Source organism: Dendroctonus ponderosae, unplaced genomic scaffold (assembly GCF_020466585.1).
Source record: "Dendroctonus ponderosae isolate FM_Combo_2020 unplaced genomic scaffold, Dpon_F_20191213v2 Dpon_F_20191213_1, whole genome shotgun sequence".
NCBI classification, from domain to species: Eukaryota; Metazoa; Arthropoda; class Insecta; order Coleoptera; family Curculionidae; genus Dendroctonus; species Dendroctonus ponderosae.
The window spans coordinates 24,227,074-24,253,749 of record NW_026017110.1 but is presented as its reverse complement, the minus strand read 5'-3'; the positions used below and the strand labels follow the sequence as shown (position 1 = coordinate 24,253,749).

General features: G+C 34.8%; 1 protein-coding gene across 8 annotated transcripts; it reads right to left on the bottom strand.

The window, feature by feature from the left end:
- Positions 1–1,002: 1,002 nt before the first annotated feature.
- Positions 1,003–25,926, bottom strand: LOC109543294 (transcriptional regulator ovo). 8 transcript variants are annotated; one of them, XM_048661391.1, is made up of 16 exons: positions 25,423–25,925; positions 12,487–12,689; positions 11,730–11,856; positions 11,455–11,664; positions 10,796–11,002; positions 10,207–10,334; positions 8,312–8,500; positions 8,044–8,238; positions 7,659–7,866; positions 7,394–7,593; positions 6,725–6,904; positions 6,306–6,450; positions 5,716–5,840; positions 5,434–5,592; positions 5,224–5,290; positions 1,003–5,133 (listed from the first exon to the last, which is right to left on the bottom strand). In XM_048661391.1, exons 1-15 carry the CDS (start codon positions 25,580–25,582, stop codon positions 5,288–5,290), a joined length of 2,439 nt encoding a protein of 812 aa, XP_048517348.1. In that variant the 5' UTR covers positions 25,583–25,925; the 3' UTR covers positions 1,003–5,133; positions 5,224–5,287. The 8 variants fall into 8 exon arrangements, with proteins under 8 accessions (XP_048517348.1, XP_048517346.1, XP_048517349.1 ...); XM_048661389.1 differs by having other exon boundaries at positions 5,224–5,592; positions 25,423–25,926; XM_048661392.1 differs by having other exon boundaries at positions 5,224–5,592; positions 6,740–6,904; positions 25,423–25,926.
- Positions 25,927–26,676: the final 750 nt, after the last annotated feature.

Genomic DNA, 26,676 nt, shown 5'->3' with positions numbered 1-26,676 from the left:
AGCGTTTATAGTCAAATATTCTAAAATACTTTAATGGTGTAGAGCACTATGGAGTTCCGGATGGCTTGTCGATGTTGCTAGACGCTGAGCGCTTTTAATTAACTACTAGCCTGAATTATGCACAGTTTTAAAGATTTTAAGTAAATTCATTCAATGGCGTTCCATCAATTTCCCAACAAATCAAGCTAACATGAGCAAAGATAATTTCGATTCAGATTGAACCCGTTAAGAAAAACTAAAAAAATTAAATTAAACTTTATTTTGTTACAAAAACTGGAAGAAATCGCAACGAATCTTTATCAAGGGCTGTTTTTCACTAATCCGGTTTGATGAGAAATTCTTACCCCCTAAAGCGATAGAAACAGGTAAAGGTTAAAAACATGCATATATGGAAACCGGTTCGAAATGTCCAATTCGTTTTTCGGTAGCCCATTTTAAGAACTGTATTACACTTTTTACGTTTCCTTCTTCATTCATTCTTCATGCCTAAAGCGATAGAAGCAAAGCCATAAAAATGTAAAAGCGTAAGCGTTTAACTTAGAAACTGGGCAAAAATATCTGAATTATAAGAATTATTTCGATACCAACATTCACAAACTTCCAGTTTTGCAACTGTTCATAATTCTATGCTTTCAAACTTGTTGGTGGATAATACGCGAAAAATTCTAACTTCTGCTTCAATTTTAATTATAATTAGGAACACTTGATTATTTTTAATTTGATTAAACGATTTCAATCCTGAAATTGTGTAACAACAAAGAATATCTAAGAAACAACAAAAAGCAACCAACAGGCGCCAAAGCTAAAAATGAGTGAAAGCCAAGAAAGAGTCTAGTGAGTAGCCATCTCAAATAATTGATGAAATGCATCAATCTCATCTCCCAAAAAAGGAATCGAAAATCTCCAACTTTCAGCTTCAAAGCTGGCACATCTTTCCTGGACACCATGTGTGTATGAATATGTTAAATTGTGAGTGTTAAGTGGAATGAAAGAAAACTACTCTTAATTATATAAAATATTCTTGCATAACAACATAAGCAACATACAGCTATATTGGTCTGATGCTTAAATACACTTACATTCGTTAATATCAGTTATATAAATACCGACTTTATAAATTTAAATATCAACTTCATTACTGTTAAAAAACTAGCACCAGAAATCTGATTATGATTCCGGTTACTTCTTAACCAAAACACTAATATTAATTAAGAACTAATTATTCTTATTCTTAAAAATACTGAACAAACAGATTAAATTTATTTAGGACATAGTCAACATCACACAGGCTCACTAGCAAACGCGCTCGATAAGCTCATGTAGGTACATAACTGGTTTAGCGTTTTATAAAAATGCAATTAATAATGTCAATTCAATGAATTAAGGTAGAAAATGTACTTAAACAAATTAAAATGGAATATCGGTAATCTATGAGATTCCTTAAAACACACATTTCTTTGTGCACGCGCATAAAATGTTCGTATTTACAACATAACTTTGAAAAACCATACCTAACTATCGACTAATTGGAAAATGAAAAAACAAACTTGATTAAACTTGACGGAGAAGAAGAGAAGTGTTAAAACAGTGCAGTAACCGAGCAGAAAATTCTGCAAATAGAATTATTACCAAATATTTATTTGCATGTGTAATTTGACTGCCTATGCATTAGGAAATTCAACATTCAATCTAGTAGTAATCAGAGTAAATATTTGAGAAACATTTTCATTATTTCCGTAAATGACGTGAATAATATATTTGAATGATAAAACTGTGGATTAGGGGAAAAGTCGCACGGAAGCCGCACTAACGACGATCCATTAATTTAATTAAACCAAAAAAATTATAAACTGCAACGAAATTAATTGAATCGTCACTTACTTTTGTTTCTTTACGGATAAGGCAATTTCGGCGGTCGAACGTGTAACGTTTTTTGGTAAAGAGCAGCTCAGTCGCGACTCTTACACGACTCAACTTAATATAGAGTCTTAAAATAGAGTCAGTTCCTTAGAATTGGTTGACATTCCCTAGATAAAGGCAAACGCAAATGAAGACAATGTACTATGTTTGTGATGCATCTGATAGAAAAACGTGTTTCGATTATGCAGGGTGGTCTCCAACTAATTTGACAAAGTTCATCGCCAGATTGTCTAGGCAAAAATATTGCGTTTTAGGCAAATCTCTCTTATGCGAACAGTAATAGGTGGTAATAGTTTGCGAGGTACAGGGTGTCAGATTGTAAAGAAAAACATTTTAAATATATTTTTAACCAGTTTTGCAATTACGGAAAAAATGTGCTTGAAAGTGTTTCAGATCGCGGAATTCAAATTTCCCAGAGCTAGAGCCTTTGAAAACATTAAATCTTTTTTGGCCATTAAAATATCGTCTTTTGGATTGCAATAACTCGTTCTCCAACATTTCTCAGCAAAACATGTGTCTTTGGTTTAAGTCAAATCGATTTTGAAATATTGGATCTTTAAAAATGTCTGCTCAATTTTTCATTTGATGCTCCACTTTGTTTCCATACACTTTATTTGTATTCCAATGTATAAGAACATTTCGATTTATTTTCCTGACTGCGTGTAATTGTTATTATATTCTTTTCCTTCCTGGGTTTCAGTCAAAGTGTGAAATATTTTTTTTTATAACGTTAATTTCATAACGTTTCGGCGAGACCACAGCGCCATCAGATTTAAAATTCATGCAAACTACAAACACCAATTTACAATTAAAATCTGTTGTACAAAAAGTGTAATTTATAAATCGTTAAAACATTCATTAGTTCTTGAGGAAAAAAGTTGTTTTGTTTGTTTAGACAATAATTCGAAGGTCTCAAATTTGAGGTTTCAAGACAGCAAGACAGAGATTCTTTGATCTAATGTTTTGCTCTCCCAAAAAAAGAACTTTTTCTCCTCAAGAAGTAATGAATGTTTTAACGCTTTATAAATTATATTATTTCAAAACAGGAAGGAAAATAATATAATAAAAACAATTCAGTATAAAATAAAAAATTTATCAGCGTAGCAGAACTCAATTGAATCTGATTGCGAACCATTGGACTACACAGGGGCGATTAAAAGAGGGGCTTGCAGGGGCTGTACCCCTGGGCCGCAACATTGACAGAACCCCGCAAACTCGAATAAAAAAAATACATTATTGCGTCCTGGGCTTCGTAAAACTTTAATACACCCCATAACGTAACAATCTATTGACTAGATCGAAGAGGAGAGAGAGAAGAAGTAGATATTGAACGCACTTCAAGGTAAGTATGAAAAATAAATAGCTTGAAATTTGTTCCATGATGAGTAAGTGTGATATTCAGGACCGTTAGGTAATTATGTATTAAGTAAACTATTTCTAAGTTTATTACCTAGTTCCGATCACCATGATTGCACAAATAACCCGAATGTATTTATTGACTTAGCTAGCATTTATCCATTTTATGCTTTCCCAGTCAATTATGATGTAAATATTAATTATATTTTCAAAGACAAGCAAAAATTAATTGATTTTGTCTTCTCAATAGTTCTTTCTTCAATTTTGCTTAATTTCCCGAAAATCGAATTTGCCCATGAATAAATCATAAAAATTCCACCAATTTTTCCGGTTTTGCTAACGCTCACCTATTTCAAGCATTTCGGTATTAAGTAGTCAAATCAAAAATAGTTTTTGCTTGTCACTGTTTCGTTTGCTTAACTTATGAATTATCTATAAATTGGTGACCGTAAAGAATGTCTCGCAATGGTATATTTAACTAAGCGGCCCTTACCGCCAACCAATCGCAATGTAAAAATCTGGTGCGGAATTCTTCTTTTCTAGGTCACCATTTCTTAAAACTAACTACTACTAAAAAAACTACTCGAGGGAATTAAAAGTAATTAAATTATCACAGAAGAATTAAATTAGATAATTAACCCTCCAACTAGAAGAAACAAGTAAAAATTGTAAAAATATTTAAATATTTTCTTCAACTGGGCGGATATTAATGACTACAATATTAGATTAATTAGCCAGTCGCTTGCAACTTAGTGTGCAAAAACTATAAAAATAATATGGAATGTCGTTGTATGTGAAAAAAGAGCAACAATTAGCAGTCAATGTACATAAGATATGATATACACAATGATTTTTTTCCATATTCACGGATATACGATGATCTAGATTTTCACAACCATATAATTTAGTTTTCCCATGAAAAAAAAAACGTTTCCAACTAGTTTTGAAGACTAATCACACACTCGAAAATATGTATGAATAAAATAATTAAACATGCTGTCATACATTTTTCTATGTGTACTAGTTCATTTCCACTGTAAATGTGTGAATGTTTTGTGTATGTAAACGTAAGTGTAAATGTGTTGCAAGATTTTGAATAATTTGCATATTACAGTTTAGACCTACCGCAGCCAGACAAATTGTTGCTCTGAAAAATGTATATTTCTGAAAATTAATGTGAATGTAGTGCATAAATAACATAAATAATGTTATTGCGTTATTTTGCAAATTACATGTAGAGATCGACAAAAAATACTGTTAATTGACTGATTATTGCACCAAGTATCCATCTATTGACCGAAAACAATTCTCTCAATCTTAAATTCCTGAATTAAATAAATATTTCTGCTTATATCAATCATAACAAACAATTGTGAGTATAGTCCTTAGATGGAGTTTTAAAGCTTTTTATGGGAGTCTTGACTATTGGGGCAATATGAGAAGTACAAACAAAAAGTGACTTAAACCAAATGTTTGCAAACAACAAATCTCGAATGCAAAACTATTTATGCCATTTATGTTTTGTTGCCCAAATATGCCCCAGAGAATCCTTAAGAGGAATAACGGCAATCTTCATGTAATTTTGTAATATTGTGTGTATTTGTCACCCTGTAATTTTTGTGGTAACGGAAGCGACAACAATTTATCTGGTGGTTGTCATAAAACTGCGGTATTGAATACGCGGAAATTAGTATGAAATTATTTGAGGTTTTCCTGATTTAAATTAACTTATGTAATCAGGATGAGGTTGATATTGGTTTTAGCACTCTTCTATGCCCATGGAAAATGTTCAAAAGGCCCGTCTGGAAAGAACGGTCTTGGATATTGTCCTGGCATAATTGGGGCCCCATTTTCTAGCTATAAGGAATATGAAAATGATGTGTAAATTCACTCCAACATTAATCCCTTAACTACACTCCCAACAATTAGTTCAAGTCTACAACTTACATCATAGTGTGTTTAAATGGTCACCAGACATTATCACATCATCATTGACACACATATTTCAACTTCACTAAAATATTAGGAAATTTTATAATAATTAGATACAAATATTACTCTACTGTATATATATGTATATACCTATATATAGGTACTGACTCACTGTCTAGTGTTAGGAAAACTAGCTAACAACTAATTAAAATGTTATGTTCGAACCTGGAGTAGCATGTTAGCAAAATTGGAATTTGTAAATTTAAAATGCCTTTTATCGTAGAATTTGAGCAGAGCTGGACTATAGGGATGCTGATCTTTTAGATGCACATAATGAACTTCTGGTTCGGAAGTTGTGTGACCACATTCTTCACAAACGTACATCTGAAATAAAATCGCATTTATATAGTAACATTTTAATTTTATTTGGTGTCTGCTTTTTTTTCTACTCGTAAAAATTTGTTGATTATTTATACTTAAATTTGTCAACGACTTTGTTCAACATACCTTTGTTCGACGCTCTTTATAAGCATACGCATGCTGAACTCCATGGACTTTTAAACAGTGTGATTCCAATGAGCATCTCTGTGTAAACGACTTTTCACATAGAGCGCATTTGTATGGGCGGACTCCTAAAATTGAGGTAAATGAGAATGTTGTGGTTAGTGACCGTGATTAAAAAATAGTGTTTTATTTTTGCCACCATCTATTGACCAAAAAGCCCACAAAAATAGGCGTATTTTACTGATAAATGAGAAAATACTTGTAAAGTTCTTTTAGTTTGTTTCATCGTGAGCCATGGATTGTCCATCTGAAAACACTTCGATAAAAATAGAGAGAAGAAAAAATTCGAAACAATTTTGTCCTATTTTAAGAAGCACCTGAATGTTGATAAATTATTATTAGTGTCTTGATTTAATAAAACCATCAACAGAACGTTTGAGCCTCGTGAATATACCCAAAGATGGTTTGCTATATTGCTTAGATTGTTGGAATCATCAATGTTTCAACAAAAAGACAATTAAACTAACATTGGCTTCATTCGATATCTGAACTTGCTTAGACGGTTTTAAAATTATAGTTCCCTTTTACTGTACCTGTATGTGTTCTAGTGTGCCTTTTGAGATCGAACGTGTCGTTGAATCCTTTGCCACAAAATGAGCAGAGATACCGTTTAACATCCGAGTGGCATTTCATGTGTCTATTGAGGAGTCGCTGAAGGGCGAACGTCTTATTGCAGATCTGAAAACAGCAAAAAGCGTCTCAAAATTGATTCACGTAGCAAATATATAAACAGATATTTTTTGATCATTTTGTTTGTCCGTTATTAGCAGCTGTTTTTATTTCTTTTTTTGTCATTTTCATTTAATATTGATTTGATTCTTTTCATTTGTGCCTACTTAAACTGGACTTTTCCAGCATTTAAATAAAATATTAAATTCTATGTAAAATCACAGGCAGGAGTATTTTATTTCGAGAACATAAAGTATGAAAATAGCATCAGAAATTTTCTTACTTTGCAAGTGCGTACCTTACAACAAAAATTTGTTTGACCATCTGGAGTCGTAACTGAGGCGACTTTGGCTTTATCCTCACTCCTTGGACCTTGTCGTGATAATTCCTGTGTAGCCAATGGGTTTTTGATGCCATGACCTCCATTGACAAATTCAATGTGCAAATCATTGGGAAGACCCAGCTGTAAGAGACACCGCAATTAGTAACATGCGGTTATTTCATGTCGCTTGCATGGAACAACAGTCACGAAATAAAGGTACTATCTATATGAAAAAAAAGTCTGATCTCAGGATTTGATGGATCGATATTGGAAGATGCCCTAAATATTCTATTTCACAAGTTCGGTGATTTTCAAGTTAAGTCAACTGCATCAAGGGTCGATTTTATATAGCAATAAACGCGAATGAGATGAGATGGAAGGAAAAAGTTTCTCTAAATGATCAAATGTTTATGTTATGAAGACCTCTAGTAGGCACTCTATAATGGAGTAATTGTTGGAGTGTATTTAAGTAAATGCAAAAATGTGTATGAGAAAATAAGCAACAGTTTGATTTGGGCAACGCTTTTTTCTACAAACCCCAAGTTTGCACTAGAAAAATAACGAAAATGGATCGTAGTGTGTTTTTAAATCCGCATTACATCGAGCTTTTGCCTTCATCAACTTGCTTACCCTCTGGCGCAAAAAATTTACCCTGCCCTGCAGGGACGGGGCGCTATTCGCCACTTCGCCCGGAGATGTATTTTCCCTCCTTCCCGAACTCACACTTCCAGCTGATGGACTCATTGTACCATCACCATCTAAAGAGCAGGATGCTGCGCCTGGACTAGGCAAAGACATTCCTGAGGTTGAGTCCAAGTCCAGTCCACTGCCTGGAAGCGACAGTAAAAGTTGGAAAACTCTTCGTTTCGCAATTTTTTTCGTTAAATGTACGTACCATTGAAACTTAGAGACGGCGAGAGGATTTGCTGCTGTTGCAATTGTTGTTGCAAATTGTCAGATTGCGAGCTTAACGAGGAAGAGTAAGGAGGTAAAGAGTCCTGGTAGATTTTGGAGAACTGAGAGCTATTATAGCTGGGTCGGCTTGGCTCGTAATGACTCCTTGCTAGCAGCTGATCATTGAAATTTTCCATGTTTTGATCAACCTAATATGATAAAACATGTCTGAGTTGGGTACTCACTCAAAGATGCCACTAGATAACAACTTTTTCACGTCAACGATTTCAAATCGAACAAAACAGTTGAGCGTAAATTTTCACACACAAAGAGTGCATCAACTGTTTTAAAATTTTCAATTTCAATGTGTTTGAAATATTATTTACCTGCAGTTGAGTAGATTGAGAACTTCCGCTGTTTTGCACATTACTGGTAGCAATGTCATCATTTTCCGATTGGTCTTCATTCGGTAGTCTTTGTAGAAATGAAGATAAGTCAGTCTCATCGGAAAGACTTTCTAGTAGCGCGTGTTCGGCAGCAGATGGAAAGTTCAGAGCTCCCGAGAATTGAAGTGGATCAACCTGAAAGCAAATAATTTTAGTAGCGCAAGTTCAAATTTATTCAAGCGCGCTCAAAATTTGAACATGAACTTACTACTGCTCCGGTTACCATATCGACCATCATGCCTTCATCGTATCCACTGAACGGAGTTGGCATCAAATGGTTGTTTTCGTACAAATCCATGTCAGCTTCGTCCTTCATCATGATCCCATAAGCAGCATTTTGGAGGGTCGAGTATTGTTTAGGTGAGGATTGACCGTTCGTCATGTTAGCCATTTGATCCTGAATATGAAAAACGCATTTTTAGCAATGTGTTCTTTAAGCTGATGTTGACTTGAAACAAATTCAACATCCTGATATACAGAGTGACCCATAAGTATAGGTAAAAAAATGAATGGGGGATTACTTTGATGGAAAGAATACGATTTCGCTCAAGTTATCTCAGGAAAAAATCAACGGTACAGAAACACAGAGGGTCAAAGTTATTTTTTTTCAAATGGTCTTTTTCAAATAACTCACGAACAACTTGGACAAAAATGTCAAAAGATTAATGCATCAACTCAAAAAATCAGTTGATTCCATCTACCAAATAAAAACTTCTGGTAGTTTTTGAACCCAGACACTCAATAATTTCTTCTTTGCCCAGCGCGGATGAACTCGGTTGATTCATCAAAATATTCGCAACGAGTTTCATTAAAATCCATCGTACCATTCTTCAGATATTTCAAAAAATATAATTTTTTTAAAGACATTTTAAGAATTTTATTTTGAAGAACCCATACATAATTCATCTTTGACCATCAATGGCAGAGGAGCAGAAATGTTTTCTTAGTAAAAGTTAAATCAGATCATCTTTGGTCCAAATAATATTTGGACGGAGTATCCTTTTGGTCATGTGCTTACGGGACACCCTGAATTTTGATTGAAGATAGATCGTTAATTAAGCTTTGTATCGGGCATAATTAACGATTCAAACATAGTTGCAGTGGCGAAAATTAAAAAAAAACATTTTTCAGCTGAGAAGAGTCTTTCCAAAAAGCAATCGAACAATAAATCGCGAATAAAACGAAGCACAACATTATTTAACGGATGGTCACTGCCATTTCCTGGAGTCACATTGTTGGGTCCAATGGTACTTAGTTAATCTATGGTAGTCACATATGAAAAATTCACATATTACAGTTTGTAGAGAGACAAAGGGAAACAAAATGAGAACAGCATATTTATTGACCAGCTGAAGGTTACGTACATCGAAATAATCTGCTTAAAATATTTCCAATGTCCATCACCAACGCTATAAGTTCAAAATGCTTCCAAAATTCATCTTTTCTTATGTTGTTTTCATATGACTTTTTTCCTCCAATTATTAGTGTTAGCAAGTTGCATTTGTCATTTATATGACTTAGGTTTTCTTAAATTCTGTAGATGCTATGAACGGTTTGATAGATAATAATGCATTATTAGTTACGTCTTGAATTTAAATGGAAAATTAATGTATTATTGTATGTAGTCTGCATTCTACGATCTACAAGCTAGAAAAAACTATTTTTCACTAGTGCATATACTGGTTGTAAATAATAAAAAGTTGTGATTTTTCTAAATAAATTTTGTAGTGGAGAAATTAACTAAGTAGACTATTCTCGTGTATGGTTCCTATGTTTATTAGATTGGCATAAATGGATCCATTGCTTCTATGGATATTTCTATCATTTGAAGAAATATTCTTGTGTAATAGCCTGATTCAACATTCACCACTTTAACCCCGTTAAAATCCATTATAGTATATGTCCTCATTTTGTAATCTATTACAGGACTCTTCTAGTCCTAAAGAAGGCGGAAAAAATAAATCGCCGAAAGCTTGGTAGCTGGTAGTTTTTTTTTCTTTTTCACCACTGCCCAGACCGAATCCCCACGAAGGAAACACATCTCTTAATGATATGTAATTTCTTGATATATCAAGATATTCAATTTGCATCTGGAATATTTACCTGTCCTATTTCGCAATCCATATTTTGTTGGCCTGAGTGCATGTACGAAGAGGAAAAAGGACTGTTGGGATTGAATCCATTGTTATTGTTGCCCCCTTTCAGCGACTCATAAAAAGGCGGCAATGAACCTGTAGATTATTATTTATTAATTTTGATTACATATGAAGACATTGCATAAAGCACCCATTCTGCAGATCGCAGTCGAAATGTGAAATTTGAATTGATTATCTAGAATAGCTTCGTTCACGAAATTTTCAATTCAAATGCCAAATTAAAAAAATTGAACATAAAGTTCTTCGCAGAAAATATTGCTGTTGCAGTTAGTACTCAAGCAACCACAAATATGACTAGACATTGAACACATGTGGTATTTTGATCTTAATTTGACATGGAGCCGACTAATTTACGTGAATTGAGGCAAACGAAATAATATCAAAAACACGTAAGATGAACAAGATAAACTCACGTCGTTTAAACGTCTTATAGACGCAATATGGTTGTGTTTTGTGAGCTTTTTTATTCACGCTTTGCGCAAATCGTTTGCCCGTTGCCTCGGTAGAATCAAATGACCATCCAGCGTCATTCTCACCTGTGGGAGGACTATTAGGACCATAATTTTGACGGCCATCTCTCCCAGGATTCATTCCGCCACCTCCACCCCCAGTGGCGCCCCCCATGCTGCCGCCACTGCAGCCTCCTCCGCCTCCACCACTAAAACTAATGGAGCCACCGCCCCCAGAACCTCCAGTACTTCCATTTGAGCTTGCGCTAGTATTAGGAGGGTTATTGCTTCGACCTGGAATAATTCATTCAATGTTCAGAATTTGAGGAAACTAACCAGAAAAGACCAAAGCAATTTTTTAAATAAATCTTTAACTTTGATTACTAATCGATTTTGCGGCTATGTAGGAGACACTGCAACTGAATGAGGAATGGCGGGAAATCTACAAATATAGAGATTTTTCGTCAATCGTCATTTAGTGTTGCATTAGTCTTTCAAAACATGAGAACATGTTTTTGAGGCAAAAATGCATCAATGCTTCTTTGGGAAATCACAATTGAGCAGCTGAAAATTTGCAATGCCGGATGAAACACTGCTTCCAAACAAATGAAAAGTTTTTTCTAAATTGTTGTAAGATTACTTAAAAATTCGTGGAAACAAAGAATTGTTTGGATAATGTTGTACAACAAAAAAATTAAAAAAAGTACTTTGCTACATCTGAAGAGAGGATCATGAGTTTTACGTACTGTGTCCTGCTGCAGCTACGGTGTGAGCGTATTTGCTCATTTTCGTGTACTTGTAAGTACCAAGAGTTGGGAAAATTTTCACTGCTCCAGGTCTTCTCAGGTTCCTTCCATCGCTTTCTTCGGTTTGGCCTTCTTCCCTTTTTGGTATATGATAGTCTATAGGCTCCTCTTGTTCCGGCTCTTGGTGCACAATCCGATCTGGCATCAGAGCTAAAAAGAACAAATTACAAGTTTAAATACTGCTTCCAGTTCAACAGCTTTGATTTACTACTTACAAGGATCTATTCGGTCGTTCGTTTTACTAGCCGCATTAGGTGCTCTCTTGATGACAGAGACATATGGTACAAGCTCTGGAGCTCGCACGACATTGTCTTTGGGCTTTGAGTAAACTGGTAAAACCACCTTTAGAGAAATAATTTGTTAACTTTGTGAATTGCTACTTTTTGGTAAATTTCAATTTTTTTGTTTTCTATTGCAAAACATCAGTTCTTCATGTTGACAGTCTCTTTTGCGCCCATTGCGTAAAACTGGAGATTTTTGAGCTTTGGGCTTTTTGAGCTCTAAGGGCCATTTTACACCACGATACTTTTACCCGGCAACTATTGTTTCGGATACTGGTTTAACATACAGCCTTATGGAACCATACACACAGGGATACTTTTCACAATCAGTTTCGGCAACTGAATTTCGATCAGCCGTGAGTTCCAGTCGCTCTGGCAATTTTACGACTTCCGGGCCTATTTTTATTATTTTTTATTATATTTTCTATGGGCCTTTATTGGCCTGTTCGTTTATTATGAGAACCCGGCTACTACTTTGCTGTTTTGCTACAAGTCTGCGATGAGTATCCCGCAATGTAAATGGCATCGGAGATTTCGGTCTGCGAAGAATCAGCGGGCAACTGTATCCTCGTGTAAAAGAGCTCTTAAGCCCTTCGCAGAAACAAAAATTCTTGTCGTTTCGTAAGCCTAAAAAGCTCTAAAATGCCCCAAAATTCACCAGTTTTATTATTAAATTAATTTAGCTATATGCCTTTTCGGGTGTAGGGATGGGGTTTTCGGCCTTCTCATCAACAGGCTCATCTTTTTTCGGATTTCTGCCACTGAAATCAAATCCTTTAAACGAAGAGACAAATCGTCTTGGAGGTTTTGTTCCGGTGGGTGAGGTGGCTGGTTTTTCCGGAGTTTTTCCAGGCTTCTTTTCAACAGTAACCGGCTTGAGTAAATCACTTTGTCCTGCAAAAAAATCACTCAATTAGCGCATATAATTTGCGATATGGATTTTTTTAGCTTTCTCTAGAGGCTCTAGCACTCAAGCATAGTATAGTCAGAAGTTGGCCAAAGTATCAACCCCAATTTTTACTAAAAATTATTTTTTGTGCGCTTTTAAAATTTCTACAAAATTTTGTTTCAAATTTGCTCGTACGAAATGAAACCTTTTGGGGACATTGATTCAGATATTTTGGAAATATATTTAAACAAAATCGGTTCATTGTGCCGATTACAGCTTTGAAAGTCAAATTGGCACCAAGTATTCAGGGAACTCCACAAAGATACCAAAACAAACATGTTATGTGGCTTTTTGGTTCACTAACCATCCTTGAATTTTAAACGAAAATTTCCGCGAAATCAATTGCGTTTCAATCCGACGCAGATGCAAACATTCATTATTTATTTTTTGTATCAAATTGTAGTTTCTTGCAGATATTTAAAGTTAATTTTGCTTTTTTGTTTTCGAATATAAAAGCAACTGAACGCGATTGAAAATGCGAAAGTGTTAAGGGTAATTTTTCATTGGAGCTCTTTTGTCTTGTGAATTGTAGCTGAAAAAATATGAATTTAGGTCTTTTTGCCACGATTTGCTGATTGACCGGAATTTTATTCAATCAATTCAAATCGCTCTGTATATTCCACTTCTATTATCTTTTTTTATAGATTTATTCTGCATCTTCAAAATTGATGACGTGTAATGATTAGTAGATGTGTCTCATTCCTTAATTATCCTGTTTTCACTTCCTCTTCCATTCTTCCTAATGGTTCTTAAAAGAAACTGTCTTCATTTTCCTCAAATCCTTAATTGCTTTATAGTAAAGAGGAAATTGAGAGTTTCAACGTGATAAAAAAATTGGTTTGGTAATTCGTTTGGTAGGTAAGGCAACAGCGTTAGATAATGTAAGTACAGATGTTTACCATAAAAAATTAACAAAAGCATGGCGCAAATCCTTCACATTGGCTATTGACCCAGGATGGGAAAAAAATACTGGTTTAATTCGAACGGATAGGAGACCTTGACTGCGAAAACAGTTTTGAATGGATGGCCAACTACTGCCTAGTTCTAAATTAAAAAATCATTATGGAACGAAAAGCCGTTAGAATACGATATTTAATTTTTATTGGTCGGTTGAATGTTGATTTGATCATTGGCAGCGACGGACGTGATGGAGAGTTCCGGTCGCGGTTTGTATGGATTGAATAGTTAAAAAGCCAGATCAATGTTTTGGATATATCTGACAGGATATCAAATTTTACATTCTAAGCCAGTACAAGGTACCAACTAGCATAGTTCTAAAATTAAACATTAGTTAGTAGCACCTTGTCTGGTAAAGCCATCTTTTGAAAAATCTTTACGGTTCAATTCTGAATGATTTCATGGAAAAAAATTGCAAGATTTTGCAAAGAGCCCACAAGAGTGAATGAAGCAAGTAACCCACAAGAGTGAATGAAAACGATTCCGGTAATAAAAATATTTTATTTTCCAGAGCGTTCTTTTTATGAAAAAGAAGTTGAAATAGCCATTTCCAACCAGTTTACAGTTTTAAATGATATTTGCAAAGTTTTTCTTAGTTTGCTTGAAATTGTCAATTTTCTTGCAACGCTATTTTGCAAAATTGAGAAATAATGAAAAACAATGCTTACTAATCGGCGTTGATGTAAATTTATAATTAGGTAAATGAAGAACGACATTTACTAAGATTAAATTAAATATTTATAAACCATTATGCTAATTGCTGGTTTTTATCGCATACATAATGCACTATCTGCGGAAATAAAAAAACAGTAGTAAATTGTTGGTGATAAAACTAAGAGGAAGGAAATTAAAAAAGATCGACAGGAAATGGCAAATCTCAACGTAAAAGTGAAGAAGTAACTATAAACGCACAGAGTTTCATGCTGGAGACGTAAAAGAAGTGGATTTGGCAACTGAAGAGACAGAATAATATAATTTAAAAATCATTTTTATTTTATAAACTGGTTGATCTATAAATTTAATGGAAACTATTCGAATCAGGAAACGGGTATAAATTGTCTTGTGCTTTTTTTATATAATTGGTATAACATTTATTTGATTAATCTACTGCTTTTTTCGAGCAACGAGTATATCAGTATTCAATTTTACTTCAGCATGCAGCTATCCGGACTTTGTCCATAAAAAGTATTTCTGAATTTCTGCAGAAGTTAAACATATTTTGAGCTTCGATGATTTATGCTTGATCAAGTGCAAGATCAAGTGATGTATTTTCTACTAGTAAATTTGGAACATATGAATAATACAAATATTTTCTGGAAATTAAAAAACCGGTAGGGTTTTTCCCAATGGTTTTAAAGAAGTGATTGCCATTTTCGCCCGACTTTTACTTTGTGAAAACTCCTTACGTTAACGTTTATGCATTTTTCAAACACTCGCAACCATGTAAACCAGTAGAACCTTTCAAATTAGCAGAAATATCGAGCTTGATTATGTCGAGCGTGAACTTGAATTTGTCTGGACCAAAAAACGTGTTTCTCTTTGCCATTATTTCAAAAACTAGTCTACTTCTGTTTAAAGACTTTAGAGTCCTCTCTACTTGTGCGATCGCAAACAATAATAACTTCAACAAAAGACGAATAGCTCCATTGGGGTTTTGTTCAGAAGGCCTGATGGCCCAAGTTGCTAATTAATGTATTCCAAATATAATCCGTATTTCCATTTCTTTGCCACCTTTATAAACGTGATATGATCAATAGCTTCTAAAAGGTCCCCATTCCTTCGCAAGTAGCCAAGCCTTTTCGGACTCGTCGATAAAAAACGCAAGGGTACCGGTTTGTGCTCAGGTGTTCCGATGCTGCCATGTCTTCACATATAGGAAGACGAGTTTTCCCGATGTCACTTAAAAATTGTAAATTTCCGCAGTTTTTCCTGCTGCTTAATTGAAAAAACAATCACAAAAGCTAAAAGTCGGATTTTCATCAGCAAGTTCAACCAGCGAGATCCAGCTTCAGCAGCTGATATCAATTTTGACTCATTTTCTCAAGAAGAACTTTTGTTACTTTTGGTTCAACTAGAAATTAATTTCGTAACGATTTCTGCATCAATTGGTTCTTTGGCCCGTTTACTTGACAACATGGTAGGAAGTCAGCCCCTGAACACTCTTCTTCAGGTAACCTTGGACAAAACTACGCAGGAACGTTATGTTCAATGCCCTGCTGCTGTGAATGTATAATATTCTGTGGGCATACAAACTGCCTGTTTTTTACGGTTGGATTACGTCAGAGATTGGGTCTGTTACAATAAAAAAAATTCAACCGAACCAAACTGAATTAATTTGATTTGGTTCCATACAAAAACGGTACCCATGTGGGACTGAGAATATTTTAGGTTTTATGCATTTTTTTAAAGGCAACCGAGCGACCGGACCATCACCGCATTCAGCAAGGCGTTAGTTATTGAGGCATAAAACTTTTGATTTTATGGGTTGAGGTTTTTACGAGTAGGAGGATCAAAGCCCCACGGTTTTGTTGGTTTTTGAGAAAAACATTATTTTGAGAGCAAATTGTTGCTGGGATATTAAATCATCGCTAAAAAAAATATGTAACTTTCATATGCTTAGTAGAACTGTGCACTTGCTAATTTTTCTCTCAAAGTCAACTTATTGCCTTCTTGCTGAATCGCTGGACTAAATACTCCTACTAAACCATTAAAGTTAAGTCATTAGAAGAATGCTTGAAATTTTCGTGCTCTCGAATTTTTCTGAAGTGAATGAAGCTGAAGATAGGAAAGATTGTACTAAACCCAGGACGGTAAAGAAGAGTGGCTTGTTTCTAACACCTTTCTCAAAGAGATTAGCACTGCTGCATATGAAATGGCCGTTTTGAAGAAAGGAAAAATATTTTGTCTTTGCTTTATATTGCTTCTTCTTTTCTTAACTGTAAAACTGCTATGGAAGTTTGTCTTGTTATGGAAGACAATTCCAACAAAATGTTCCTGATGTTATGGCGGAATTGCCTTTTCGACTTGACAAATACTTGCATATCTGTTTCAAACGATGCTGCATTTGATATTCGGATGATAAACGTTATTTCGACATTAACCACGTTACCTGAGGTCGTTCCCAATGTTAAACGAACATTAAGCACATCATTATTGTGTTTCGAGATTTTTTCCTTTTGTTACACAACATTTTCCTCAAGACCATCGTTAGATAGCTGGTTTTTGTAGATAATTTCGTACTGGAACAGGTGGTTTGCGCTATTTTATTGCGGCGTGAAGCCCGATTATCCTTAGAGATAAACCCCAGCTTAGATTTTCGTCGTTCTGTGGATCGATTTCTACCTAGGCAATCTAGGCATCACATCACACCACACACCAGTGCAATACACATGCTACCCTTACAAACCCGGAAGCAAACTTTTCTTTTCGATTTTGGGAATTACGAAGGCAAATGTATGTCCTTGACCGTATCTGCGGGATGCCAGTTATTCTAGGAAGATCACATGGCTCTTCGGACCGATGCTCTGGTCAAGACTTTCACGTCAACATGATATGAACTAACTGTGAATTCCAATACCTGTACGGTTCTACACAGGTATACAAATGTACCTCTAAACAAACGGTTTGGTTTCAGATAAAGCTTCCCTTGAGACGTTAAATATAGATGTCTAGTGCAATATTTTCCAATTATGAATATCGTAGTAACTAATGTGTGAAGGATGTGTTTGCGGGTGAAGACCGTTTTATAAATGTGCACCCAGCTGTTTTGTCAAATGGTTCTGAATGAATGGTTCTAGACTGGCACGTGCCAGAGAGCAAATGTTATAAAAAAAAACAATGCCCGGAAAACATTCCTAAATGTGAGAAAAAAACATTTTTTTTAACTTTTGGACAATATGAATCGATTTTTACTAATTCTGATTTTGCTTTAATTTTTAAAAAATCTGATTTTTCACTTGTAGAAGACACATTCTGTTGTTCAAGTTGAATATCGTCTTTATTTTTTTTTTCTATGTGACTGAAGCATTTTTAAGCTAACCTGATGAATCTCAACTACTTCTTACATCTTTGTTCGTTGTACTACGTTCAGTTGTTCATTTTGTTTTCGGCAGAACGCTTCTCAATTGTGATCTTTCGATATCATTGGCACCAATCAAATGCAATTCAACTACCCTTCATAGGTGTTAGATAAGACTGTTGTAACCAGAGCACGCGAAAATTAAATAACTAATAACCAGCATGAACCATAAAATGAGTTTCGTCTCACATAAAGCTAGTTCCAAAGAGAAAGCTTGACGTAGTCGATCTACTGATAATGACCCAGAAACCATATGAGATAAGTTTCATTATATCATTGCAGGAGAAAGTTTTTTAACGATTGCATCAATTGTTCGGTTACGAAATTTCTTCAGTTACGTTTAGTAATTTTTCCTGCCGACACAATGTTAGATGCGGATTAGAAGCCTTGAACTTCACCTTCAATTGCCGTTCTCTTCTGGTTCATGGAATCGCTGATTGTTGGCGCTTTTGATAATTTTCATTCAAATTTCGGAAAATCAAATAGTTGCCTGAATTAGGTTGAGTTATAAAACAAGTTTAATGGACTAGAGGACAACTCCAAAAGCCCTCCAAAAGGCCAATGGTCAAAACCCTGCAAAAATGGTAAAGCTTTAAATCACTGCCAGAGAATGGATGGAGGTAAATAGTGGGTTTCAAAGAGACCCGTCACAGTTATTGTTCATTTTGCAGAAGTTAGCAAGGTGTTAAATCATGTTTGGTAGGTGGTCAACTATCAGGAAGCCCCAAAGTGGGTTTAGTTTGACTAATTTCAACTATCTTATATCTTATCTCTTATAACTTTTAAATATTTGCTTGAAAAGATTAAAAAAATTTGGTCATGAATATGATGGACGCGAAAAGTCTGCAGGTATAATATATAAAACGTGGTATTCTTCTGTACGGTTTACGCTTGAAAATTCAAAGAATCCCGGCCCCAAAAAGCAGAACAATGGGTACTTATCGCTGCACTAAACAAACAAGAAATAAACAAGACAAGTTGAGAGATTATGGGTTTTAACAACTACCTATCCGAGCAACAATCTTTCGGTGAATTCTCTGAACTGTGAAATCTTCCTCTGCTTAAAATTTACTTGATGAAACGAGCGCAATGGGCTTTGGCAAACCGCTAAAAGATACTATTTGCCGTCAATATTGAAAACGAAAGGGATATCTTTACCCATCTTGGAAACTGGATTTAGGCGTTAAGTCATTATTGTGGTTTTACCTTTACACATTCTACATCAGGGGATTATCAAGGAATATAAGAGGAAACCGGTTTTAGGTACCCATATCGAGAATCAAGTAGAAGAATAACTTTTGTTCTTTTTGTGCCTGCATCTTATTCCACTTTTCCGAATGCGTGAAGCCATGTGAAAATGTTTTCTTGATTTTTCTGGTTTTTTAAGTCATACTATATAAGATTTCAAATTTCATTTCAATTGAGAATTAACAATTTTTTTATATCTTTGCCTGATTCGTTTTGTTGCATCAATACAAGTTTTATCTGTTTCAGGATATTTCTTCGTTTGCAAAATATCTAATATATCTTTTCAGTGATTTTCTCAACGGATTCAAAAAGTTCTAAGATCCTTATGAAATAAGAAATACCGGGCTGTTGTGTAAAACTTGTGATATTTGCTTACTAATGTCTTCACCCAGCTTATAAAATGGAAGCCAAGAACAAAAGCAAGTAGAAAAGGTGTCAAAGGCCATTAACTGGAAAAAGGGATTGTTTCGAATTTATGGTCTGGTAAGTCGCAAGTCTATTCGAAATAAGGTGAAAAAAGCGAAACCGAAGCAAAGATTGCGCTCAATACGTACATTAATACATGATAGTATTAATTTGAATTTATTAAAATCTGGTTGTTCGAATTTGTCAATATTCACCTATTTTCCTCTGTTTAAGTTTAAAAAATGTTCACTATTGAAATGTAAGTGGGTCAGATTAGGCATATTATAAGTAGTCGGCTGTAATATCAAGTGAGAGTATTGGACTAGTGTTTAGTTTTCTAGAGTGATAATGAACTAAAATGTCATCAAGTTCTTGATCAAATATTCAACTATTCATTCATATGTTGAATAGTTTGGCGCAAGCAGTAGGCAAGTTTACCCCTATTTGTAAATATGTATAATTCCCATATTGAAATTGATTTGTTTCTGCGAAGTATTTGCCATAGCATAATGCATATGGAGGAAAATTGCAGACGCAAAAATACCATGAAAACCACTTCCAGTTTAATAAATGCTGGTATTTGAGTTAAACTGGCGACACACAATGCTAATTGCTATCTGGTAACGGTACAGTTTGCACGTTACGAAACAGATTGGCATTAAAATATTTATTCCAAGTTTGAAGCGAATTAACTGTTAATATTTCTCGCATGTTGAAAATCAACTAGATATTGGTATAAATTGTTTCCGATCATAAACTGGACTAGTTAATGGTACCAATAATAACTCGCCATTTCTCGGCCAATATTTATGAAAAATTTTAAAAACTTGCAAGCAAGCGGGCATTCAAGCTTGAAAATGGCAAAACACATGACGATATTTCCTATTTCCTCCTAACTGAACGTTTGGCAGACTCTAAACCTAATTAAGTATGTAATAGTTAACTCGATCATTGAATAATCTAGATTCAATTTGATGTCAAGGTAGCATAAATTGGAAATCATAATTGAGTTGTTTTATCATTTGCTTTTTAGACCATTTAAATCAGGTAATGAAAATGTGGTCATTCAAATTTATAAACCAGTAATTTACTATCGAAGCCATTTTTTGTATGTTAACAACTGTGGCTGGGAGAAGCAACAAACCCAAATTAGAGGATTTAATTAAAAATTGGTAACACCTTGAAACGTAAGACAAATCGGAATACTACATGGACACACTAAACGTTTTTTTTTGCAAAATTTAGCTTTATTAAAAAAAACTATTCGAGTTCTATTTATGTTCTTATGCAAATGTGTCAAGTCAAACCGGATCAGTTTGTAGACGCTAGGGACTTTAGTTAATTGGGATATTTGTATTTCGGATTTTCGACTCTAGCCACTGACCAGTATAAATATAAATATTTTCACCCAAACCCTGACCGAGGACAGTTAGTTGCCGTAAAACCGGTTATAGGAAGAATTTTATTGACGACCTACAACAAAGCCTTATTGTGTTCGAAATTGGCGCTTGTTTTCATGTTTTTTCGTACAGTGAATAAAAGTTTAGGACTGGTTTACCCTATTTTATCAACATTGGTCAGAACTTCATCTTTAAAGAACAATTCCTTTTCTCGGACATTTTTATTGTGGATTTTGTGTTTACCTGCTTCTATAAACTTTTTTCTTTCGCAGTTTATTATATAAAAATAAGATCAGTATAATGAATCAAAAGTTGGCTTTTACGACCATTGCTTGGAACTGGTGAGTTCAAGAATACTTGAAAATATGTTCGTTCTATTGCTGACAAAATGTCTTTTTTTCAACAAAATTTCATCTAGCCAAATAAAGCAGCGGAGGAAGGCGAAGCATTGGTGCAAGGAAGCATTGAAATCTCCCATTAGTCATAACCGAACTAGACATATTTTGCTGTAAAATATTCTTCTTTGTGATTTTTTCTTTGATCACAAGAAGAAATTTCCGAGGGTCGATTCCACATAATCATTTTACAAACTTTATTATCAAAAAAATTTGGCTTCTCGGTTCTTGTTTCAAACAGGCGATTTTTTAGAGCTTTTAGCCGATGGTTGAAAATAATTTATTTTTTTCGAACGTTACGCTAGTACGACGGGCTTCCTTATGCGAGCTTTTGAGATCAAATGCTATTGAAATCTGTAAATGAAGGAAAAATTCGAATGGTTGAAAAAAATCAGAAACTTCACTTGGTTCCAACGAAAATTTTCAAAACCCAACTACATGGGAAGCATTAAATCTCATTTTGGATCCCGTATATTATGTCTATTGCTCAAAGTTTCAATTATTAAAATATCACTAATTCATGTGTTATTAGCTACAATAATAGTGTTAGCTACAATAATTATAAAGCCAGCCTATATCAACTTCTAATCTAGTTCAACTTTTTATTTAAATGGCGCATATAATGCGTCAAATGCTTTCATGAAAAGCGCGTATTCAAGGCTTAATTAATAGTTCACTGTAACGATTCATATTGATTCTATTATAGAAAAATGAAGTCGAACTTTAGGGATCCCAGATTTTAAAAGCTTTTTACAATTTTTTGCTCAATAATTTTTTTCAATCCGGTTGCTATTTGAGATTTGATGGCAATTTTCTAATAAGATATTGAACTTTTATATTCCCGCCTAACAGAATCGTTGGGCCCGAACAAATACATTTTTCTTAATGAAACGAAAAGAAATACAAAATCTAGTCGAACCGAAAGAAAATTTCTGACTGCTTTTTTTTTTTTTATTTCTGATAGACTGTTCTATTCTATTGTTCTACCAGTTCGCGTTTGGGGCAACATCACTAATTTGAAATTCTGGAAGTATTTATCAATTACTACTAGCATTTGACGCGATATTTTGGTCCCTCGATAATTCCATTCCGGCTTCTCATATGTCGTCGCATTAAAGTGCTGACGAGTCGAACAGTTCTTTGTCAAAGTACCACCTGAAATTGTTAATATTGTGTCAGAGTTGAATGGATGTAAAACCCATTAAACCTACATGTCGACCGTGGAACGCCAATTTCGTGTAGAGAGGAATCATTTAAATACGGCATTTCTTTCCTCATTTTTCCTGTCGTGAATTTCAATGGCCACTGGCCGTTGCTTTGTTTCAAAACGACACAAGTTGATCAGAAATGCCGATGGTATTACAGTTTAAATTGCTTCAACGTCCATTTACATCTAGGTTTAACTATTTTAGTAATGATGATGTGTTCCAAGTGATTAATTACCTACTTGGTTATTTGGCATTCGACTAACAATCCGACCGCATCATATTTCATTCGAAGATTAAAAAAAACACATGTATTTCACTTCTAACATCGACCTACATTAAGGCACAAATTATGCCAATTTCTGAATAATTTACCAGTGAATAGTAAACAATGAAATTTTAGATGTGTCGTGTTAAAACACCGCTATTGTAATCCTAATTGTTCTTAATTTGCCAAATTGAAAAACAATCGGGTTCGCTCAGCTTAATTTCGGAGAGTAATTGGCAAAAGAAGGAAATCGCACTGATTATTTAACGAAACCGTAAAGATTGAACAAATTAAGTGCACAACCTCCGATTCGAAGGTCCCGATTTCGTCAAGGCGAATGGAACAGGAAAAAATTGTGGTTTCATTTTGGATGCACCCGAATCCTCTTATTGTCATGTACATGTGCAATATTTTCAAACTCATTATAACGAAGATGTTTTTTGATTGGCACACTGGTTTCCAAACTGTTTTTGATTAATTAATAACAAAATTTCAAGTGCACTTTTGTTTACTCTAAAAACGCTCGATTCAAATATGTTGCAGTGAGCTTTGAGATTGAGGGTGTTTCAGCGGTCATACAAAAGAATATCTTGCTGACGTTTTGCAACCACTTGGCTTGAATCCTCAGCGATGGTTCGGTTGAAAACTACACATACAACAGTCGACTGGAAAGGTCGAGCGTTTCACGTAAAACCACCTGATTAAATTTTGGTTTTAAACTTAATTGGACTGAAACATCGACAACGAGTGAAATTTAAGAATAGATGAAACGTCTACATTTTTATAAGAACCATATCAGTTTCGCGGAAATTTACAGAAATATACAACTATGTACAATAAAAGTTCCACAGCTTCACATTCAAAAGTCTCATGCTAATAGTACTTTTGTGGAAACCCATGTGACGGTCAAACGCTTTTATTTATGAGATACTGAGTATTCATTTTGCTGAAAAGACCATTTCTCAGTTTTTCCTACTGACCTTGACTGACTACCCTTGACTCTACCAAATATCTAAACAGAAGGAAACAATAATAAACAAAATTCCATGCCAATTCAATAAGTTTGAGGTGAGAAATGAATTGAAGAGGTGACAATTTAGGCCAATTAGGTGATTTATGGCCGTCCAGACTCTATGAGCCTTTTCCACAAGCAACTACTGCGTCGGATACTCGTTCAACTAGAGCTTTGTGGAACCATACACACAATGATACTTCTCACAATCAGTTTCGACAACTGAATTTCGGTCTGCCAACTGGTGTAAATAAGTGTCAACTGGGTGTTAACACTTGACTTTTTTTAAATAATTTACTTAAATTTAAATATAAATGAGTAATAAAATTCTATATTCTGGGACTTACCGCAATATCATAAGCACCCATTGAAAATTGACTTTGGAATTATAAAATTGTTTAATTTAAGTTTGTTACTTTTTTTTGAAAAAATCTCGAAAACTTTTTGATTAATGATTTTACCTTAAAATCAGGAAGATACAAGTAGGCACAAAAAGTTAGTATTATTCAAAAATTTAATATTAGTGCCACGTGGCGTCCTTTGAAAATTTGGCGGAAACTTGGACATGATTGTGGTGTTATATATGTATAAGTCCTAGAATATGGAATTTTATAACAGTATCTTAAGATTTACGTAAATTATTTAAAAAATTAAAATAAACGTGATCTTTTGCTTTTCGATTCTTGTTTTCCTTTAGCTTTCTGGAATGTTCAATTAGGCATTATTTTTACTAGTTTTTGATAGATAACATGCATAATACGTTTGCAATTAATAAATAAATGAAAAAAGTAAAACAAAACTGAAAAATAAAATACCATACAGTATTAGAAATGCAAAGGATTCCCTTATCGCTTGCAGGCAAGTGTTTCTGCGTTTCCTCCTTAACGTTCTATGCAACGTCTCTTATTGAATTTCAAGCATTAAACTTAACACACCCTTGATACGGATGATGATCATGTTTTAACTTTCAGCTTTTTTTGAGGCCCGATGCAAACTCAGTTTCGGTACTGGTTAAAACGAAAACAATTTTATATTTCATAATTTTTAAACGATACCATGTAAGTGAACCAGTAGCGTTAACTGTTTGAAAAACTTGTTTTGCACATGCAACCTGTTTATAATGTTTGGAACCGTCCAGAACTTTTGCTCTTCTCCGCTAATTTTTGAACTTAATCTTTAAGCACCAAACTCACACTCTCGGCATTGGTTCAAGCATGAATTTTCTTTAGGTAGATATTGAAATGTTCATAATCTGTTCAATTTTTTAACGTTTTCAAGTAACTTAATAGCTTTTGTTAACTGTCAGCCCATGAACCCATTTATTAAGCCCAATTGGTTCGATGATCAAATAATTTATGAACGTCGTTCCCGTTAAGCTAAAAAGGATAATTATACCCTTGAAGATGGAATTAAGAAATCGAGCGGGCTGATTAAATGAAACCAAGCGAAACGCATTCGCAATCAAAAAGTCAATGTTAAAAACGACGAATCACAGTAACAAAAATTGTGAAAAAACCGCTTCCTTGGAGATACCGACACACAATTAATCGAGCAACCTTTGCGGTTTCAGTTATATTTTGCGAAGGTCAAGCTTGCATTTTTACCGGAAAACTGTTAATTGAATAATCGCAAATTTGCCAGCCTTTTTGGGAAATCTGAACTTTATTTCCATTAGCTACCGCCAATAGAAAGCGTCAGGATCATGCTTACCATCAAGATTATGGCCAGAGATGGAGAGCGGTGCCAATGAAGGAAAATCACTATCGGGTTCTAGAGGGTTGTCCGATTCACTACCGCCTAATTTCTGCGATTCTTGTAACTTCAACTGCTGCTCCAGCAGTCGATTCTTGATCAAGAAGATTTTCGGCATATTTGTAACAACAGTTCACTTAGTGATAAAATGTATGCTAGTTAAATCCTCTTGGTTGCACTGATTGATCACCGCAGTATCATTTCTCAACAGCAAAAGACACTGTAAATACACTCGTTAATCCTGCGGAAAATGTTTGGTGCGGCGCGCGGCTTTGGTACCGTTCACTGAAGAACCTTGACTATACGAATTGTCCTTTAACAGGATAACAGTGAAATTTATACACCGGTTTTTTTAACCGGCACGTCTGATTTCCGTCGATACCTTACAGAAACTGACTCTAAGTTGTTGACCGGTACCTTGCTGGAACCGTTGCGTCGCCTCCCTTCCCGTCGGGAGGTACCCTTGGAGGCGAAATTCTCTGTAACGTCATTGTTCATCGTTCAGCATTTCGAAGTGGTGGGGAGGCTTACCTCTAATAATCTACCTGCCGTTCATTCCGATGTTTGTCGTATGTTTTCGGAAGAATATCTCTCTCTACCTGTTGCGGTACATCTTCGGAATTTCCATTGCAGTTTCTTCATTTGCGCCAAGACAGATTTCAAGACAAAATAGGTCAGCATTGTACTTTTGGTTACGAGCCTCGGACCGCAAAGGGAAGCATCAACTAAGGACAGGTTCTACAGGATGATTCAGGTTTAATTCTGATAACTGCGAGAACATCATGTTTGTTTTCCCATCTGTGGCAACTTCAAACAAAACTCACATCACCGAGGGAGGGAAAATTCTGTTACGTAAAGAAAATTGGAAAAATTCGTCGAGATTTACCTAAAATAACAAAGCCTCGACAAATCTAGCTTCACATTTAAACTTAGGCCAATCATCGATTGTTGACCTCCTCCAAATATAAGCCGACTCATCCTGTTACATTGTTTTGTTCTTACAGTTTCTCATATAAATTATATGGTCACATAAAATGAAGACGTAGATTTCACGCAAAACAATTTCTGCAAATAAATAAGGATCAGGAATACATAAGACACAACAGATACGGTTTTCAGTCAAAGTTAATGTTAAGTTAATCGTTAAGAATGATTCGATCTATTGGTTGAAGTGGAATATTTTTTCGTACGTATTCATTCATAATTCCAAAT

Bases quoted from the DNA above. Each gene is read 5' to 3' on its own strand.
- LOC109543294 (XM_048661390.1), bottom strand. From the start codon at position 25,582: ATGCCGAAAATCTTCTTGATCAAGAATCGACTGCTGGAGCAGCAGTTG. The intron at 6,451-6,724 runs GTAAGAAAATTT...TGCTGTTTTCAG, and splicing joins GTAAGGTACGCACTTGCAAA to ATCTGCAATAAGACGTTCGC. The intron at 5,841-6,305 runs GTACAGTAAAAG...CCTCAATTTTAG, and splicing joins GCACACTAGAACACATACAG to GAGTCCGCCCATACAAATGC.